This window comes from Peromyscus maniculatus, chromosome 21 (assembly GCF_049852395.1).
Source record: "Peromyscus maniculatus bairdii isolate BWxNUB_F1_BW_parent chromosome 21, HU_Pman_BW_mat_3.1, whole genome shotgun sequence".
NCBI classification, from domain to species: Eukaryota; Metazoa; Chordata; class Mammalia; order Rodentia; family Cricetidae; genus Peromyscus; species Peromyscus maniculatus.
The window spans coordinates 2685578-2705852 of NC_134872.1; the positions used below are offsets into that span (position 1 = coordinate 2685578).

Below are 20275 nucleotides of genomic sequence, written 5' to 3' on the forward strand. Positions count from 1 at the left end.
AGAATAAAAAGTAAAAAACCGGGCAGCAGTGGTACACACCTTTAGTCCTAGCACTTGGGAGGCAGAGCCAGGCAGATCTCTGTGAGTTCGAGGCCAGCCTGGGCTACAGAGCAAGATCCAGAAACAGCCAGGACTGCACAGAGAAACCCTGTCTCAAAAAAACAAAAACAAAAAACAAAACAAAAAAAGTCAAACAAGCTGGTGTGGGGCACAGCTTCAGTGCTGACATCACTGTGAATCTGAGGCCAGCCTGGTCTGCATAGTGAGTTCCAGGCTAGCCAGGACTACATAGTGAGACCCTGTAGATAGATCGATTGATTGATTGATTGATTGACTGATAGATGACAGACAGACAGACATAGAGATGAAAGAACAGGGAGGGAAGAATGCTAGGCGTGAGGCTGGCCTCAAGGACCTACATTCAGTCCCCAGCAGTGTCAAAGCCGGGACAGAGTGCAGTTCTTCACTTCAGTCAAAAGATGGCGACATAGGTTTTGGAAAAGAGGCGAGGACGCAGAGAGGCGAGGACGCAGACGTTTATGAATGAAGGGAGTTAAACACTATGTTTAGTAAAAAATTTCAGACAATTCTCTGTAGCTCTACCTGGCCTGAGTAGACCAGGCTGCCCTGGAATTGGTCCTAATTCTCTGTAGCTCTACCTGGCCTGAGTAGACCAGGCTGCCCTGGAATTGGTCCTCCTGCCCCAGTTTCCACGCCAAGCTTTACCGTGGGTTCAGAGGGAAAACAGATGGACAGCTTTTGTGCCAGACAGAACACCGGGTCAAAAAAGCAGGGCAGCCTTGCGCAAAGTGACCAGGGTCCACACCTCCTTCCTCTGCCCGCCGAGTTCGGCTAAGGGTCAGTGCGTCTGGTCCGCGCCCACAGACTCAGCGCTCCGGGTCGCCCACAGACTCAGCGCTCCGGGTCGCCCACAGACTCAGCGCTCCGGGTCGCCCACAGACTCAGCGCTCCGGGTCGCCCACAGACTCAGCGCTCCGGGTCGCCCAGACTCAGCGCTCCGGGTCGCCCACAGACTCAGCGCTCCGGGTCGCCCACAGACTCAGCGCTCCGGGTCGCCCACAGACTCAGCGCTCGGGGTCGCCCACAGCCTCAGCCCTCCGGGTCGCCCAGACTCAGCGCTCCGGGTCGCCCACAGACTCAGCCCTCCGGGTCGCCCAGACTCAGCGCTCCGGGTCACGCCCCGCGGCTGGCAGCGCACTGACTCCAGGGAGGGCGCATGGTTGGCCCGGCCAAGGGGTGACCTATAGGGGTTTGGAGCCAGGCTCAGCGCTTGACCCGCGTCCTCAGAAGGTGGCGGTCTGCAAGTGAGTCCTCCTCCCAGGCCCCGGGACCCAGACTGGACCACTTCTTCCCTTCTCCCCAGGCAGGTTGCAGGCTTGGGACGCCCGCCCCCCCCCCCCCCTTTAAGCCACACTGTGCTGTGGGAGACACAACTGGCTTTAGTGTACTGTCTGTCTGGAAGTTCAAGCCTGGGCGCCGCAGTCCAGGCCCCACCTGCTGTCAGAACTTTCCAAAGATCATCACATCTCAGGACTGAGGAAGAAACCAAAGGAGAGATGGACGGGAGAGGAAGAAATACGCTTCTGAGGGTCCAGAAGAAGCTAATGTTGTTGGGGGAATGGGTCCTGGCACCCACCGACGAAAGATACAAATGTCTGTTGAACGAATGAGCACACAGTGACAGAAGTCAGAGAAGCCTTTTTTTGTTTGCTTTGTTTTGTTTTTTCGAGACAGGGTTTCTCTGTGTAGCTTTGCGCCTTTTCCTAGAACTCACTTGGTAGCCCAGGCTGGCCTCGAACTCACAGAGATCCTCCTGGCTCTGCCTCCCGAGTGCTGGGATTAAAGGCGTGCGCCACCACCGCCCTGCGCCTTTTTTTTTTTTTTTTTTTTTTTTAAGATTTATTTATTTAATGTATATGTGTGCTCTATCAACTTATGCCAGAAGAGGGCATCAGATCCCACTCTAGATGGTTTTGAGCTACCAGGCGGTTGCTGGGAATTGAACTCCAGACCTCCGGACCTCTTAGCCGCTGAGCCATTGCTCCAGCCCCAGAGGAGTCCTTGAAGAACGCACAGGGCATGCTCTGCCCCGACCAAGTGTGCCATCCCTCCTCTAGGACGAAGCTGCCGGGGAGCGCTGCCTGCAAAGACTGAGTCCTGCCGCGAAGGGAGAAAGGAGACACTGGAGGTCAGGGCTAGGAGACGAGCCGGGGTGGGTGAAGCTCTGCGAAGACTTCAGGGCGCAGCGAGCCTTTCTATGAAGTGCGGTCTAGAGCCCTTGCTTCTTTTTAGTAATTAAAAAAAAAAGGTTATGTGTGTGGATGTTTTCCTTGCAAGCATGTCTGTGCACCATCTGAGCGACGGCCATGAGAGAAGAGGACATGGAGTTATAGACAGATGTGCGCCGCCATGTGGGTGCCAGGCGTCCAGCTGCGGGGGGGCCCGGAAGCACTGAGCCACCTCTCCAGCTACCCCGCCCAATCCAGGGCCTGGACAGCCGGTTTCTATGACAACAGCTTCCCTGCAGGTTTTCCTAAGGTAAAGGGGACTGCAATAGTCATCACGGTGACTGCAGCAGGTGACGGCATCCATGCTGAGTGCCCTCCCTTGTGACAAGGAATGCCAGAAGGTAAGCAGCCAACTGAGGAAATGGGCAGGGTCTGAGGATGGAACGCACGCTGTGACAGACAGGGAGGGCCACGGGAGCAGTTGATAACGATGGACTTGGACAGCAGTTTCTGTCGGGGAAGTCACTCAGAGAAACTGACCCTTGAGCTGAATGTTAATGAACGACCAGGTTCATAAGGAGGTAGGGAAGGATGGATGGATGGATGGATGGATGGATGGATGGATGGATGGATGGATGGATGGATGGACAAATGGAGACCCAGCTTTTCGCAGTAGCTGGGCCTCCACCCTCAAGGGCCCTTCACTCCAGGACCTTGCTTATTTTTGACAGCTTTGGAGGAAACATATGCCCCTTCCTGGGGCTTGGAGCAAATCTTCAACCCACCCTGGGAACAGTGCAGGCCTATACCCTGGTCAATGAGAATAAGGTAAGATGTGGTCTTGTCCAGTGTCCAGGGACCCATCCACTTTGCTCAGGATTTCTTTCCAAGCATCCTTCTAGAAACTGTCTCTCTACTGGCCTGGCTCCCCAGGTGGCCTCACCTGACACCCAGAACAGCAGAGCCCAGAACCCCAAAATCTGTGGGGCGTGGTATCTCAGCTGACTTTGCCTACACTTGCTGGAGCCTGGGTGTATGGGTGAGAGGTGGACAGTGAGCCAGTCCCGCCCTGAGATGATGGGATGTGGGGAGTGATGTGGTGCACAGACCCCCACTACAGCCCCTGTGCGACTCACGGGGTGTGCACCCTGCTCCCCTTCCTCTTCAGATATCTCAGGGTTCCTCCTGATCCGTAGTGTAAGTTCTGGAAGGTAGTGACAGTCCCCGATGGCTGACTAGGAAGAGGGAGCTCTTGTGTCCCAAGGTAGGGGAGACAGGACTGGAGGGTCCCTCAGCTGCACAGATTTAGTTCCGGAATGGCAGGGTGAGGTTCAAGAGCAAACCGGCTTTGGCTTTTTTTTTTTTTTAAGACTATGTAGCCCTGGCTGACCTAGAACTTGCTATGTAGATCAGGCTGGCCTTGAATTCGCAGAGGTCTGCATGCCTCTGTCTACCGAGTGTGGGGACTAAGGGTGCGCCACCATGCCCTGCCTGGAGGAGCTACCCACTTCCCACCCTGTCTGCTTCCTAGGCTGGGGCAGAGAGGGCATCATACCAGCCCTCCACCTGCTGTTTGCTGAAGGCGGAGCATTCCGAGGCTAGGACTCAGTCATGTCACCTGTCCATCTCAGGCCTCCCCTGTGCTAAGGATCAGCACACTGTCAACTGTCACTGAGCTGCTGAGCTGGCGGCCTCTGCCCCATGGTCAGGGTGGTGCACTGGGATCCGCAATCAGCCTGTAACCAGCACAAAATGCCAATGTCTCTGTTGAGCGCCTTGTTCAAAACAGTGGGCCCCAAGGGTGGAGCTGGGGTTACTTCACCTGAAGAGAAGTTTCCAAGGGAAGGAGGCCAGGGCATTGTTCCATCCCATAGGTCCAAAGACCAGAGTACAAGTTGTGAGGATCCAGTTTCCTCAGCTGGGGACGACAGGAGTGCTTGGCAGTGGCCCTCACTCCTCACTGGCCCAGTTAGCTGAATTGTCAACAGGGTGTGCAGACAGACTTGGGGACAAGCTGGGGACAGACACAGGGTTTGGTTTGCTGCAGGAGACACTCTCTGTTCCTTGTGTGTGTGTGGGGTGGGGGCAGGTACCTTCGGGAGAGAAGCTGAGGAGGAAAACTGTGCACTGGAGTGCAGTTGTAAACCAGGCACCCCACCCACCTCCCAGGCAGTGGCAAGGCCTGGGGAAGCCGGGAGAGCCAGGGGCGCTCTGTGTGCATGGCACAGCACAGAAGGAAGGGGCTGCATTGGATGGGAGCCCCGGGTCATGCTGGCTGAGGCACAGAGAGAAGAGCTAGGTAGGCCTGAGGGGGCCCCCAAGCCTCACCCTCTGGGGCCTCTGCTCCCTACCCAGCCACTAGATGCCTGGGCATCTGGAAAATCTCACAATCAGCCAGAGAGTAGAAAAAATACCTTTTTATTAATTATTAGGAATAAATCATTCATTTAATGCAGGGTGTGTGTCGGGGTGAGCTAAGCGTTTCCACGTGGACAAAGGGAAACGTGCAGGACAGTGGTCGGAGGGGACATCCCCACTGCCCAGACCATAGACAGCAAACATGAACAGAGAGAATCACGAAGTGCCCCCTCACGTCCCCTCCCATCTTGTCCTTCCAGCAGAGTCTAAACAGGGTCCCTAGAGGTGCCAGGGCATCTGGAAGTGCTGGGCCGGGAGCGGGGTGCAGTGTGTGGCTTCAAAGTTGTGTAGGTGCTTCCGGGCCTGAGGAGGAAAGGCAGAGCGTGGGTGCGGGGCAACCCCTCGGAACCCTCCGCCACTGTAGGACCCCGCGCCCAAGGCCTGCATGGCCCCTCCATTCAGGCCCCCCCTTCACCCCACTCCTGCGCTCACCAGGAACAGCGCCAGCTGCCTCCGTCCATCGGTACTCATGTCCTCCCCTGCGGAGGAGAAAAGGCCTCAAGTCCACCATCGGGTCCGCCCTCCCCCTCTCACCCCGCCATGCCGCCGACCGGCCGGGGGAGGCCTCCTTACCCACACTCCAGGGGAAGTCGGGCCCATGCTCTGCTTGGTAGGAGTGAAGCACGGACAGACACCAGTCCTCCTCCACCTCCCACCGGCTGTAAACTGAGGCTGGTCAGGGAGAAACAGGAGTGTGGGCCACAGCCCTCCTCACCACCCCCCCACCCCCACCACCACCCCCCTCAGGCCTCGGATGCCTCACCTTCCTCCAGCTGGGAGGAGGCCTCCAGCCACTGCCTCACAGCCCTGAGCCCCTCCTCCACCATCACGCGAGGGTACCTTGGGGGCAGCATGGGGACACAACCGACCACTTCACCCCCCAGCCCTCGCCTCACCCCCCAGCCCTCGCCTCACCCCCCCCCCCCCCCGTGCCGTCTCAGCACCGAGGTGTGTCCACCCCCAGCCCTCACCTCACTCCCCCCACTCCACCCCACCCCGGTGCCGTCTCAGCACCAAGGTGTGTCCATCCCCAGCCCTCACCCCCCCATTCCCCCCCCACCCCCAGTGCCGTCTCAGCACCGAGGTGTGTCCACCCCCAGCTCTCACCGGAACTGCAGGAGCTTCAGCAGGAGGTCATTGCCTCTGTTGGACATGATGTCCTCAGGAACCCTGGGGGCAACAAGCGTTACCTGCTTAGGGGAGCTGGGGAACAAGAGTCTGGGGACCTAGGGACACGGTGGGCACAGGTGGAGGGGAAGGAGGCCAGGCACTCACGTGGTGGTGATTATCTCATCCTTGGTTCTCCGGATCAGCAGCACTGGGCCCTGGAACCTTCAGGACAGAGCAGCAGGAGAGGAGAGCTCAGAGACAGCCAGGCCACCACTGAGCAGAGCGAGAGATTGAAGAAGGGTGCAGGCCCAGACTGGCCCCGGGGAAGGCCCCTGCGGAGCCAGGCTTAACCCTCATTGCCAGATCACCAGTGAGGAGACCCGGGGTCTCACAGGACCTGGGAAGGGTTGGACCAGCGAAGGTGGTGGCAGAGTGACTTGGGACATGGGCCGGTGGCCACTTCCGCTCTTCCCCTCGGCACATCTCCACACCCAGGCGCCCGCGGCCTGCCCTCACCTGCACAGCTGCTCCGAGTTGTTGAGGTTGAGGTGCTGTCTCACCGTCCTGGTCACCAGGACTCCTGGAGTGGGACAAGTGAGGGCGGCAGAGGTGAAGACCCCGCCTAACAAAAGGCTGGCCCGTCCATGGGGCCGGACCTCGTCAGAAGAGCCCCTGGGCTGGCCACCCTCCCCTGGAAGGACAGACATGGGCGCTGCACTCACTCCAGCTGTCCGGCATGACCTTCAAGGCCAAGGGCACCAAGTCATCGAAGGAGGCGTCCAGGATGACAGCACTGATGTCTGGGTAGGACATGGCTGCCCACGTGGCTGGGAGAACGGGAGGGGACGAGGGACGCTCAGAGGTGCAGATAGGCGCCTCTCACTTGGGTCCCTCTTACCCACTCAGCCTTTCCCCGGAAGCCTCCACCCCCACCGCCTGTGCCCACATCTCCTAGGCAGGGACAGGACTCCGTAAGGGGATTAGCAGGGGCGGCAGCAGGTACCGGTGAAACCTCCGATGGACCAGGCGTAGATGACAATGTCCTGGGGCTGGAAGCCCAGGCGGTGGATGGCAAACTGAACTACCACATCCATGGCGTTGGCCTCATTTTGTGGGAACGGCACCCCCTGCAGGAAGACGGGCAGATGCGGGACGGGTCAGCCAGAGGACAGCTCACCTATCAGGCAGCCACCCTGTAACACAGAGATTCGTGACCCCCTGTGTCCCTCTGCCTGTCATGGGAGGAGGGGCTGCAGCCCCCAGGGCTTCCCGGAACCCAGGTCACGGCCACGTGGAAGGCAGGCCGCACACGGGCACCCCAGGTCACGGCCACGTGGAAGGCAGGCCTGCACACGGGCACCCCAGGTCACGGCCATGTGGAAGGCAGGCCTGCACACGGGCACCCCAGGTCACGGCCATGTGGAAGGCAGGCCTGCACACGGGCACCCCAGGTCACGGCCATGTGGAAGGCAGGCCGCACACGGGCACCCCAGGTCACGGCCATGTGGAAGGCAGGCCGCACACGGGCACCCCAGGTCACGGCCATGTGGAAGGCAGGCCTGCACACGGGCACCCCAGGTCACGGCCATGTGGAAGGCAGGCCGCACACGGGCACCAGCTTCCTTCTTCCCATGACTGACCAGAGGAAGACACACACGATTCTGGAAAAGGCCGGGTCTCCAGAGGTCTCACCGTGCTTCCAGCAAAGCCTGGATGGTTCCAGCCCAGGACGGAGTAGCCAGCTGTAACACACGGAGGGTGGAGAGCTGTGTGACTGCGGGGTGGGGGGTGGGACAGGGGGGCAAGTAGGATAAAGCCACAGGTGGTCCAGGGGAGGGGACTTTGCCTCAGAAGTGAGACTCAGGCCTCACCCTGATGAACTGGGGGTCAGGCGTGTGTGTGTGTGTGTGTGTGTGTGTGTGGTCACAGCAGTGCGGGGGTGGGGGTGGGGTGGACATAGCCAGGTCCAAAGGGTAGAGATAAGAGGTGAGTCATGGGCCTACCTTCCAGGGGCGTGGAGACACAGCCCACCTCATAGAATCCCGCATTTCCCTCACAGCAGATCACCTGGGGAGGAGACAGGAGAGCTGGGAGGGTGTTGGGGACAGCAGTCTGCACAAGGCCAAGGGACTGCAGGTGCTGTGACCGCCCCTCAGGACCACTTCCCCTGGGACCCACCAGGGAGACCTCTAACAGGATGGGAGGGGGGTCCTGGAGACAGCGGGGTGGAACCCATGGCCCTGGGCCTACGACTCTCCTGGGTGTACAGACAGCTTTTCTTCTCACTGCACTCCACGGCGCCCAAGCTGAAGCTGGGAGATGGTGACAGGTGGCAGAGGCAGCACTAGAAACCCACCCCGACTCACGCGCGTGCGGCGCTTTCCCGGGCCACCCTAAGGACAGGCTACTGGGGCCTGGCTACCCGGTTCAGGTCCCGGCACAGCTGCTCACCAGCTGTGAGAGTGTGGGCAGCTGGTCTACAGACAGCTCATCACCACAGAGCGGACTAACGGACAGACGGGAAGGACTCACAGACGGACGGTAAGGACTCACAGGCGGATGGGAAGGACTCACGGACGTACGGGAAGGACTCACAGATGGACGGTTAGGACTCACAAACGGGCAGTAAGGACTCACAGACGGACGGTAAGGACTCACAGACAGAGGGGAAGGACTCACAGATGGACGGTAAGGACTCACAGACAGACGGTAAGGACTCACAGACGGACGGGAAGGACTCACGGACATACGGGAAGGACTCACAGACGTACGGGAAGGACTCACAGACAGACGGTAAGGACTCACAGACAGACGGGAAGGACTCACAGACAGACGGGAAGGACTCACAGACGGGCAGTAAGGACTCACAGACAGTAAGGACTCACAGACGGTAAGGACCAAATGTGTCTTGCACGTGGCAAATGTTATCTTTGCTTTCTTGGGACAAGGTCTAGGGAGGTAACTCAGGCTGGCTGGAACTCAGAATCCTGCCTCGACCTCCTGAGACCCAGGCCTGCACCACCACCCACCTGCTGTTTGTTGTCGGGGGCAGGGTCCTGTGCATCCTTGAACTCAGTGTGTAGCAGACCGCCTTAAACTCCAGACCTTCGCCTCCTCAGTGCTGGGATGACAGTGTCGCCAAGCCAGGCTTTATGTGTGCTTCCTGCACACTAGGCCGGCTCTCTGCATCTCTAGCTCACATAACCAACCCTTCTCCTTTCCCTTTCTGGTGCTGGTGACTGAACTCAGGTGTGTGTGCATGTGTGTGTGTGTGTGTGCGCGCGCGCGCGCGCGCACACGCGCGCAGCACTCATCCCCAGCCCGCTGCTGTACTGCACACGCCAGGCTGGCAGACAGCTTCCAAGGATTCTCCATCTTCCCTCCCACAGGAGCGCTGGGATTACAGCATCTAACACGCCAGGCTTACCCACGTTATGGAAGCCAGAACTCACGTCTTCATGCTTATATGGCAAAACTTCACCCACTGAACCATCAATCCAGCCCTGGCCTTGAACTCCTGACTCCACTCTTACAGACATGCACCCCAATTCTCAGTGTATGTGGGGCTGGGGATGAAACCTAGGATTTCACGTATGCTAAGCAAGCGCTCTACCACCTGAGAAACCACCCCGTCACCCTCTCACAGCTTTCCTATGAAGAGGTCCTCGGGTGGAGCTGGAAGACGGCATTATTTCATTCTTGCTTTTTTTTTTTCTTTCGAGACAGGGTTTCTCTGTGTAACAGCCTCAGCTATCCTAGAGCTCACTCTGTAGACCAGGCTGGTCTTGAACTCACAGAGATCTGCCTGCCTCTGCCTCCCAAGTGCTGGGATTAAAGGCATACAACACCACCATCCAGCTGGTTTGTTTTGTTTTGTTTTGTTTTTGTTTATGTGCATTGGTGTTTTACCTACATGGATGCCTGTGTGAGGGTATAGGGTCACCTGGAACTGGAATTATAAACAGTTGTGAGCTGCCATGTGGGTGCTGGGAACTGAACCCAGGTCCTTTGGAAGAGCAGTCAGTGCTCTTAAGCACTGAGACATCTCTCCAGTCCCGGATGGCATTATTCTTCATCATGGTCCCACAGCAAAGGAGTCTCTACTGCCCCCCACCACCTCCTTCGGCTCCCTGCCCCTTCTCACCAGCTTCTGCCCCTGGGGCTCAGCCGTCCCCCGACGGTCCACAAACATGGTGTCAATCTCGTTACCATCACAGGCCAGTAGTTTTGCCCGGCGCCCATTACACTGAGCAAGGGAGATGCAGAGACCAGGTCATGAGGGGCAGGAGGCCACACCCCTAGGAGGACCGGGGAAGCCGCAGGTGGGAGCCTCACCTCTTCCACCAGCCGGGCCTGGCCCTGCAGCAGCACAGGCATGAGGGCCTTCTGGAGCAGGTACACAGAGCCTGGGTACAGCATCCGGCGCCCCAGGGTGTGCGCCACCAGGTAGCTGTGGGGACATGGTTAGTGAGGTTAGTGAACCCCCTCCCCTGCAGGCCCAGGGACTGATCTCAGCACTTGCGGTCCGACTCCAGGGCATGCTAACCCTCTCCTCTGTCAACCCTTGGTGAAACCATGTGAGCCTGGTGTCTCCAACCTTTTCTATAGATGTCCACTTTAGGGTTTTAGGAACGGGGACCATAGCTTAGTGGCAGAGTGCTTGCCTAGCACATGTGAGCCCCTGGGTTTGAGCCCCAGCACTATGAAAACAAACCAAAAATATTCTGTTGTGTCCCAGGACAATACAGATACATAGATCCCTCTAGACCTACAAAGGGTTAGGTCCTGAAAAAGCCATCACAAGTTGAAAATAACAGAGGCTGCAAAAGCACTTGACCCCACAGCCCCTGAACACGATAGCGGAGATGCCCACAACATTGAAGAGCACTCCTGGCTGATGAGGGCTGTGGCTCATAGCCCCTCCCCGGTCCCACAGAACATGCTGCCTATCGCTAGGCCAGAGAAAGAATCCAAAACTCAGCCGGCGTGGTGGCACACGCCTTTAATCCCAGCACTCGGGAGGCAGAGGCAGGTGGATCTCTGTGAGTTCAAGGCCAGCCTGGGCTACAGAGTGAGTTCCAGGACAGTCAGGACTGTTTCACAGAGAAACCCTGTCTCGAAAAAACCAAAAAAAGAAAAAAAAAAGAAAAAGAATCCAAAACTCAAAAGTTGAACTATAGCAAATTAGGGACTCCTTGCATATAATTCTGAGAGTTTTACGAGATAATTTCTAGGTACAATAAATAAATGCAGTTAGTAAATATTATTCTGTTAATACACAAAAAACACATTTATTAAAAGCTCTCAAGGGCCAACAAGATGGCTCACTTGGAAAAGGGATTTGCTTCCAGGCCTGACAACCTGAGTCCATTCAACCCTGGGTCCCACATGGTAGGAGGCCCCACCAGGCATGCCAAGGCAGGAGGCCACACATATGTACATAAGTAAATGTATTTAAGAGTTTAAGTCTTCAATAGGACCAGGTGGTTACTGGTCAGTGGTGGAGCATTTGATGAGTATGCCAGACCCTGGGTCCTACCCTCAGCACCGTTCAAAAACAACAAAAGATGATGGTTTGTAATTCACACAGCGGTCTCCAGACCGACTGATACAGCCAGGTATGGCAACACACACCTGTACTCCCAGCACTTGGGAGATCAGGAACTCAGGGCCAGCCTTAGCTACACCACCAATTTGAGACCAGCCTGGGCTGCATGAGGCTGTATCTCAAAAAATAAAAACAAGACTCATCAATAGGTCAAGATCTGTATCCTGAAAGACACCAAACTGGATCACATTCCTGTCAGGGCAAAGACCTGGCTGTTTTGTTCCCAGTGACAATACCCACCACACAGGAGCGCCACAAGTATTTACTGCGAGTGTGGCCTCCTACGGACGGACGGACAGACGGGTAAGACGTGGCGGGACTGGCAGAACAACCACAGAGCCACTTCCAGCCACGCCTCACACAGGACGCATCCCGAGCCGACAGCCAAAGCCAAGTCCACCCCTTCCTTGGTGTCTAGAGCCTGGTGCTCACTCCTGCCCCCTGCTGCAATGTCGGACTGAGCACCCGCAGGGCCGGCGGGCGGGCGGGCCTCTCTGAGTCTGAGGCCGGTCGCAAACCCCCAGTGCCCGCGGCTGAGACCTCCGGCTTTACTCTACCCTCGGGTAGGCGGGGAAGGTGGCTACCATTCCCAGCGTTTCCAGTCCATCTCAACAGTTCCAGTGAGGCAGGCTATTCAGATGGAGAAACTGAGGCACAGTGGGGGCCAAGGTGGGGAATGAAGGAGCAGATGGGCCAGGACAACTGCAGAGCGTCACACCGGAACCTGTGCCAGTGAGAGCAGGGGTCTTCTCTTCCCTTCACTGCAATGCCTGCTGCCCCTCCAGCTGCCGGGAGCTTGGCATCCGCAGACGCACTCGCCCTCTGGCTCTCCACGTGCTCCCCTGAAGCCCGGACCTGGCAGAGCCTTTCCCCACGAGACAGCGCATACAGCACTGGACCCTACGGACGGCAGCTCCTCTACGACCAAGTTCACGGCCCAGGGGCCTTGGCCTGTACCCCTCCTCCAGCAGGCCTCCCCCGTTTCCCACCTGGTGATCTGACAAGGCAGCTTCTTGACCCTGTTGAGGAATGTGTCTGCTGTTCCCCGGTGCAGAGGCTCTGGGCGGAGCAGGGCCACACCCCTGCGGGAAGGGCCTCCTCGGGACCCCTTCCTGAGGAAGAGAAGAAAGGAAAGGGAACAGGGTGAGGAGCAGCAGGCTAGACCGAAGATCAGAGGGATGAGAGGCAGTGCCAACGAAGGGAAAAAGCCAGGTAACTGGCGCCTCACCGGCTGCTGGGCTCCTCCCAGTGGAAGTCGACTGGCCAGCTCCTGAAGTCGAAGTTGTAGTTGGCCAGCTGCCTCTGTGGTGGGTACAGAAAGGACGGAACAGAGAACTGAGGACTGAGGGAGGCCCAGCTCTCTGCCCTCAACACTGCCATCGGGCAGGACCTGCCCCCATATCCAGGGAGACCGAGTGGAGGTCTGTGCTCTCTCTCTTCTAGATGGAAAGATCTACTAGGACCACAATATCGGGACAAGGCAGCTGCCTCCCTGACCAGCTCATCTGTCCATCTCTACAACTCTTCACTCTGCCTTCCTGAAAATCTAAAGCTGGGGTAGGGTGCTTGCTTAGCATGCAGGATGCCCTGGGTTCAATTCCCAATGCTACCAGAAACCCTGTTAAAATGCCAGGAATGGTGGTGTGTGCCCACGGCCAGCGTTCAGAAGCAGAGGAAGGAGGGCAAGCTGGTGGCAGCCTGGGATACAAAGTGAGTTCAGAGCTAGGCTGGGATGTGGAGTGAGATCCTATTTCAAGGACGGGTCATGGTAGCACATGCTGTGACCTCATATGTGACCAGAAGGCAAGAGGATCACCAGAAATACCAGGTCAGCCTGGGCTACATAGCATGACCCTGTCTTAAAGAACAAAAACAGAAACACAGAAATATCTAAGGCTGATCCACCCAGGGGTGCTTCTGTGCAAAGGCGGGGTGGGGGCTGCTGGCCGCTGACCTGACGGCCCCGTGACCGAGAGGACAGCCACAGTGAGCTCTGTGCACCAGGCTCTTTTCCAGCGGCCAGTGCTACCCTGTAACATCTGTGCCTACGTCTTCTTCCGGCTGCACTGGGTGGGCCACATGCTGTGGGCGGTGGGGCTGCATCTTCGTAATCCGCCGTCTTCCCCCACACCCAGAGCTCCAAGGTCTCTATTTTGAGGATTATTTTTTATTTTTTGCTACAGAAATGTTTTTTGACATTTTCAAAAATAACTTGACTAAGAAAGAGCAACAGGAAAAAAATGTACAAAAATGTAAATGACAAAACAAAATAAGAGGAGCAGAGCACATCCCAGCAGGCTTGGCTCAGACCCAGTCTGGACTCAGCCACTTCCGCGCTCCCACACAGGGCACTTAGCCTCTTTTGCCTCTCCTTCCTCAGATGTGAAATTGAGGGTCATTACTTCCCCTCCTGTGGCAGCGAGACGGCTGGAAGGGTATGCTCAGCACGCCCGCACACCCTGTAGAGCGTGATGACACAGCCCATAAACGGTGGGGTGACTTGGCCATCAGCGTGGCGATGGCGGTCATGGCTGTTTGATCCCTTCATCCTAGGAAGGGGCTTTATGAGGCCCTACAGCCCCACCTCAAAGATCACCACACTCCGGTAAGAGCAGGCCTGGCACACGGTGCCCTGCTGGCAACACTCTGCTGCTGGGCACGAGAGTAGACGCACCTGCCCATTTCGTTCTATCCCCAAACAACGCCAGTGTGGTGTTCAAGGCACACAACAAAGTAAACACGGAACTGAGCCTCTGAGACAGAGGGTTCTCATCGAGACACTGCGGATGCTTCTATGTTTAGACAACTCTTGAGCGTGGACGTGGAGGAGTGGAATGTTCTAGCAGAACAGCCATTAGACACTTAGAAAGCGTATGGCAGTGTGCAGTAGAGACCCAGCAGAAGCCGGTGCCTCGGATGGACTGCGGGGAGCAGGACACACTGTCACCCTCGGAGGACCCCTCACCTTGTTTTCTGCAGACTGGTTCCGATGTGTGGCTTCCAAGATAGTGATGAACTGTCGGTACTGGGGGTTGGTCCAGCGGCCGATGCCTGGAGAAAGAGGATAGAAAATTATAGGTAAACTGGGAAGCCAGATACCAAGGAATTAAGAGAAGAACTGGAAATGGACAAGGAGGCCTTGAAAGAAGAAAGGAGAAGAAATCCAGGGCTTCTCACATGGGGAAACAGAACTTCCCCCACACAGCCACTGGCTGCAGGATCCTTCTTCTGCGAGTCTGTAGGTTTTATTGTTTTAATTAGCACTATTATTATTATTATCATTATCTTATATTGTGTGTATGTGTGTTTGAGTGTGGGCGTACAAGTGCCACAGCAGGAATATGGAAGGCCCAGGACAACTTCAGGAGTCAGCTCTCCATTTCCACCGTGGGATCTGGAGACTGAACTCAAGTCACCAGGCTCGTGCAGTGCTTTTACTGGCTAAGTCATTCCACCAGCCCCTTGACTCTGTTTGTCTGGGGTTTTCTTGTTCTGGGACGTGATCTCACCATGTGGCTGTCCTGGAACTCACTATGTCATAGAGGCTGGCCTGAGAGACCCACCTGCTCTCAGTCTCCCGGGCCCTGAGATCCCAGGCTCGCATCACACCGGACCCTTCGGTTTATTTCTTTTGTTTTGTTTTTGAAACAGGGTTGTGCCCTGTGCCCCAGGCTGGCCTGCAATTCATTATACAGGCTAGGATGGCCGAGAGCTCTCAGCAATTCTGCTTCAGCCTCCCAGGTGCAGGGGGCCTGGCAGTTTCTTTCTCTGCCTTGCAGAACGCTCACCTTACTGATTTCAGGAGTCCCCTGCTAACAGCGGCTTCCCTCCCGTCCTCTTCAGTGTCTCCCAAGCTTGCCCTCTGCATGCTCCTAACCCTGCCCCTGATGCCAAGGCCTTGCCCCCCCCCACCACCACCACTTCCCCAACTTCACTCCCTGCATCTGCCCCATGGACTCTCGCTGCCCCCTGGCCCATCCTGTCCACTCCACTTCCTGGAGCTGCAGGTGGCTGCCTTCCTCTCTCCAAAGGCAGCTGGTGATGCCTCTCTCTCCTCACTCCCCTCAGCAGGTGCTGTGTGCCAGGGCCATCCTGCCTACAGAGACAGGCAGGCAGGCAGAGCTCCTGGCCTCGAAGGCTGGCACTGTGCCGGGGTGGTGGACTGGGAAAAGACATCAGCCAGCCGACAGGAGATGTCAGAGGGCAAGTGCCCCACAGAAACAGAACCAACAAAACCGACTCCGTGGCATCGAGGCGACACTGAGAGAAGGAAGCGAACGGAGAGTGGTAAACGCAGCGGGGCGGGGCCATCTGCAGTCCTGGGCTAGCCTCGGGCAGCACACAGTCCTGTGTTCCTATTGTTGTTTGTTTTTTGAGACAGGGTTTTCTGAGTAGCCCTGGCTGTCCTAGAACTCACTCTGTAGACCAGGCTTGCCTCAACTCAAGAGATCCGCCTGCCTCTGCTTTCTAAGTGCTGGGATTAAAGCACACACCACCACCGCCTGGAAAAACACAGTTGAAAACACACATAAGAGGCCACAGAGACGGCTTGGTGGTTAAAAGCACTTGTTGCCCTTCCACAGGACACAGGTTCAGTTCCCAGCACCCACATCAGGTGGCTCACAGATGCCAGAACTCCAGTTCCAGGCTATCTGATGTCTGCTGGCCTCCAAGAGAATCTGCACACATGATACATGAAGGCAAATTCAGGCACACAGGCCCACATTAATAAAAAGCGAATAAACAATCTTTTTTTAAAAATGTAAAGTATTGAGCTAGAAAGATGGCTCAGTGATTAAAAGCACATACTGCTCTGGGCGCCTTTAGTCCCAGCACTCTTATTCACTTATTCTGGTAGAGTCTCACCATGTAGCCCAGGCTGGCCTGGAACTCATCAGCTTCCTGCCTCACTCTTACCCAAGCACCGGGACTAGAGGACACATGCTCATGCTTCTTCTGAACCTTTTATAAGTGAAAACTTAGTACCATCCACCTAACAATGTGTCTGTGACCTGCACGTGTCTGTATGTGTGGCTACACCACAGGATAACTTCATGCGGCCCTGGTGCTGTCTGCAGCTAAGGGTTATTTAACTGGGGCATGCTGTATTCTTGTTCACATACATTGCTTATGCACATGTGGGGTGTATGATATAAGCCACCTGAAGAAAAGCTGGAACCCTTAGACCATTCTCAGTTATTCCCCGCAGGGCCCAGCTCCAGCCTATGTTTGCAAAAAGTGTTTATCTAGTCATAGATGCAAAGCAGGCTCCTCCCCACCTACCTCGCAGGCAAGCCACACCCGCCAGCAGCAGCAGCAATGTCCCGGCATAGTGAGAAAACGGCACCACTTTGGACAAACTCAAGTAACCTGGGGGGAAGAGAGACAATATGAGAAGCTCTCACAGGGCCACTCAGCTATTCTTCCCAGTTTGCCCACAACCTCTCTCCCAGACCCTCTCTTTGGGTTAGCCATTTTCCTAGAGCAGTGGTTCTCAACCTATGGGTTGTGAACCCTTTGGCAAACCTCTGTCTCCAAAAATATTTACATCACGATTCCTAACAGTAGCAAAATTATTTATGAAGTAGCAACAAAAATAATTTTATGGTTGTGGGTCACCACAACATGAGGAACTGTGTTCAAGGGTCTCAGCATTAGGGGGGTTGAGAACCACTGTCTTGGGGGGAAGACTCCGGGTTTGAGAGGGAGGTTGAGCCATCCTCACAGGACCCCTTCCTCTTTGGGGAGTTGATCCAGCTGCCGGTGAGCTGCCATGTCCCCCCACCACTTCTGAGAGCACACTGACCTTTCCTGTAAGTCCCCCCACCACTTCTGAGAGCACACTGACCTTTCCTGTAAGTCCCCCCACCACTTCTGAGAGCACACTGACCTTTCCTGTACAAGTAGAGGAAGGCGAAGGGGGAGGAGTAGTAAGAGATGGACCAGAAGACCGAGGCCTGCAGCAGAGACGGAGACGGGCAGTCAGCACGCCTGCGCGTGCGCACACTGTCCTGCCTGTCCAGGCTCGGAGGGCGGGGGACCCGCAGTCCACACGCTAAGCAACTGCTCTGTTCATGGCATCATGCACACAGCGGGGATGCAAACGTCTGGTGCAGGTAGTGTGTCAGAGCACAGTGGAGGCTGACATAATTTCGTCACTCTGAAAACACCAGCCTCTCTGTCTACTTGAGTTAATCAAGCCTTCATAGTTGGCCCCACTCAAGAGAGTCCTAGACTTTGTCCCCGAGAGATGCAAAAACGTCACCATAGGAACTCTGCCAGGGAGAACAGCTGCCTCTGCAGCCAGAGATGTTAGTTGCCAGGGAGGACAGGTCACCCGGGACTGCAAGCTCAGAGACCTGCAGATGATCCCATGGGTAAACACCAACTGTATGCTGGTGTGTATGTGTTAGCAAGTTCTTCTGCACAGAGCTCAGAGCACCCCCCCCCACCTCCTGGGGTGCTGCCTTCCCCCAGGCTGCAGAGGAGTAGCAACCCGAGAGCAGCTGGGTCTGACAAGAATCACTGAATCGCAGATGTAGGGCAGACTTACCAGTGCCAGGATCCTGTCAGCATGCTTCTCCAGGGCATAGGGCTGATAATATGTATCCTGCCAAAACAGATGGCCTGTTAAGGACCCTGCCAGCCGACAGGCCCTCCCTTCCTTCCAGAAGCCCTAACGTGTGCCACCTTGTTCTGGCCTCCCTGGCCATTTCTCTTGGGCTACTCCTGGCCTGTCCTGACACTGAGCCTGACTTCTCACCTCTGACCCTGAAAAACAACCACAGGGCGCTGGACTTGGAAGCAAAAGTGAAAGCAGCATTTGGGAGACCGACTCATTTTTCCAAAACCCCGATATAAATATGATTGTGCGTGTACATGGGGAGAGGGTAAGAGTGGAAATGAAAGACTCCCTGACAATTCTAAGAGGGAAGGAACAGCATTTGACACAAGTTGATTCGGGAAGAATGTGGCGAGGTGTGGGCACTTTAGAAAGGCTCCTAAACATAATTTGCAACCAATAAAAAGGGAAGAGAACGTGTGGAGGGCGGACCACCACCACCTGCAGCTGTGGTGAACGCAACGACCCTGTCTTCAGGCTAGGTCTGTGGGTTCGAGTTGCCCAAGTGGATACACGACATGTAGAAGTCATTTTGAAAATGAAAAGTCGGGTTAAAGAGAAAGTCAACAGAGCCTAGGGGAGGAAGAAATTGGGAGTACAGGGGCAAAAGCCGTCAGCGCGCGCAGGCGACTCCAGACTCAACTGGGACGAGCCATGAACCCTGCCGGGCAGGGTCGGAGGACGCGGAGGGGGACAGCAAGCACTAGCGGTGAGGGTGAGCAAGCGTTGCTCCAAAGCCGTGCAGAGGGGCGACGGCTGGCCCAGCGTGACCCGGAGCGGGGAAGCGCCCACGGGCGGACTGCGCGGCCGCCGCTTGACAAGCGGCCTCCCCCGCTCCGACAGTGGACGCGTCCGGGCCGCGGGGGACCCGCGCGGTTTGGACCGCACCATGTTCTCAGCCGGGGGGGGCTCGACTCACCCAGGAGCTGGAGGAGGGGGCGGGGACGGCAGTGGGAGGCTCCGAAACGCTGGACGCGGCCCGATCCGTCTCCCTCTCCCGGTAGATCTTGTAGAGCCGGGGGCCGAGGACGCAGCTCAGCAGCTTCGCCATGGCCCGGGCTCGGGCCGCTGCTCCTCGGCCTCAGGTCCCCGCCGGCCCCGCCCTCGGCCTCCGAGGCGCTGCGTGCGTGACGTCAGCACGTACCGGCTCTTCCCCGTGGCCAGGTCCGGCCGGACGTTCGCGCCGCGAGAGGAGGGTTCCGCGCAGTTGGACCCAAGGTGCTGGGACGTGCAAGGGTTAGCCAGAGGCATTCTGAACGTCGAGAGTTAAAAACGTCCCGGCGTGATTAAATCTCCCCTCCCCCCCCACCACCTAACTCTTAATGCCAGCATGCTCTAGAGTCTAGCGACTGGAGATGTAGCTCAGTGGTAGAGTACTTGCCTACCATGCTGAAAACCCTGGGATTACACACACACACACACAGACACAGAGAGAGAGAGACAGACAGACACACACACACAGAGACAGACACACACACGCAGACACACACAAAAGAGAGACACAAAGACACACAGAGAGCAAGACATGGGGATGTAGCTGTTAGAAGAAATACCAGGATTATTATGAAGAATTTATAATAATTTAAAAGGTTATTGAAAGAGGTAATCCACCAGGTGTAATGGCACACTTCTTTTATCCTGGCACTCGAGAGGCAGAGACAGATGGATCTCTGTGAGTTCCAGGCCACCCTGGTCTACATAGTGAGTTCCAGGCCAGTCAGGGTACACAGAGAGACCCTGTCTCAAAGTGCTAGGATTGAATGTGTGTTTCATCACCACACTAGCTCTTTTAAATTAAAAAAAAAAAAAAAAAAAAAAAGATTGCCGGGTGATGGTGGTGCACGCCTTTAATCCCAGCACTTGGGAGGCAGAGGCAGGTCTTTGTGAGTTTGAGGCCAGCCTGGGCTACAGAGCGAGATCCAGGAAAGGCGCAAAGCTACACAGAGAAACCCTGTCTAGGAAAAAAAAAATTTTTTTTTTTTTGTGTGTGTGTGTGTCCACATGTGCACACAGTCTGCATGTCCTAGAGTTTTGGATTAATGGCATTGGCAAAGGAGATTTCAAGACCGCCTGGTATTAACTTTGTCATGTGGTTGTTAGTGGTCACTCTTGTGCAGATGTATAATGAAAAAGAGCAAGCCAGTAAGCAGCACTCCTCCTTGGCCTGCATCAGCTCCTGCCTCCAGGTTCCTGCCCTGCTTGGGTTCCTGTCCTGACTTCCTTTGATGATGAACTGTAATATGGAAGTGTGAGCCAAATAAACCCTTT

At 56.1% G+C, this 20275-nt stretch overlaps 1 protein-coding gene and 2 long non-coding RNA genes across 6 annotated transcripts; 2 read left to right on the forward strand and 1 right to left on the reverse strand.

Moving 5' to 3' along the window:
- Positions 1-848: 848 nt before the first annotated feature.
- Positions 849-4660, forward strand: LOC121824623 (uncharacterized). Of its 2 annotated transcripts, none has more exons than XR_013046839.1 (3): positions 849-2830; positions 2981-3077; positions 3781-4660. It is a non-coding gene; the product is annotated as an uncharacterized LOC121824623 (long non-coding RNA). The 2 variants fall into 2 exon arrangements; XR_006066541.2 differs by having other exon boundaries at positions 849-2650.
- On the reverse strand, positions 4652-19160 carry Abhd16a (abhydrolase domain containing 16A, phospholipase). Of its 2 annotated transcripts, XM_076558223.1 has the most exons (20): positions 18927-19160; positions 17939-17995; positions 17276-17342; positions 16669-16755; positions 14351-14436; positions 12614-12687; positions 12375-12497; positions 10113-10227; positions 9922-10023; positions 7781-7844; positions 7470-7519; positions 6781-6904; positions 6500-6604; positions 6294-6357; positions 5943-5999; positions 5775-5837; positions 5431-5507; positions 5241-5339; positions 5100-5146; positions 4652-4970 (listed from the first exon to the last, which is right to left on the reverse strand). In XM_076558223.1, the coding sequence occupies exons 1-20, from the start codon at positions 19056-19058 to the stop codon at positions 4887-4889; spliced, it is 1677 nt and encodes a 558-aa protein (XP_076414338.1). In that variant the 5' UTR covers positions 19059-19160; the 3' UTR covers positions 4652-4886. The 2 variants fall into 2 exon arrangements, with proteins under 2 accessions (XP_076414338.1, XP_076414339.1); XM_076558224.1 differs by lacking the exon at positions 17276-17342 and having other exon boundaries at positions 18927-19110.
- LOC143270006 (uncharacterized) lies at positions 7729-9630 on the forward strand. 2 transcript variants are annotated; one of them, XR_013046840.1, is made up of 2 exons: positions 7729-8423; positions 9167-9630. It is a non-coding gene; the product is annotated as an uncharacterized LOC143270006 (long non-coding RNA). The 2 variants fall into 2 exon arrangements; XR_013046841.1 differs by having other exon boundaries at positions 7729-8318.
- Positions 19161-20275: the final 1115 nt, after the last annotated feature.

Coding starts and splice junctions, on each gene's coding strand:
- Abhd16a (XM_076558223.1), bottom strand. CDS start 19,058: ATGGCGAAGCTGCTGAGCTGCGTCCTCGGCCCCCGGCTCTACAAGATC. Junction 10,024..10,112: donor AGGCCCGGCTGGTGGAAGAG/GTGAGGCTCCCA, acceptor TCCCTTGCTCAG/TGTAATGGGCGCCGGGCAAA. Junction 4,971..5,099: donor GGCAGCTGGCGCTGTTCCTG/GTGAGCGCAGGA, acceptor TTTCCTCCTCAG/GCCCGGAAGCACCTACACAA.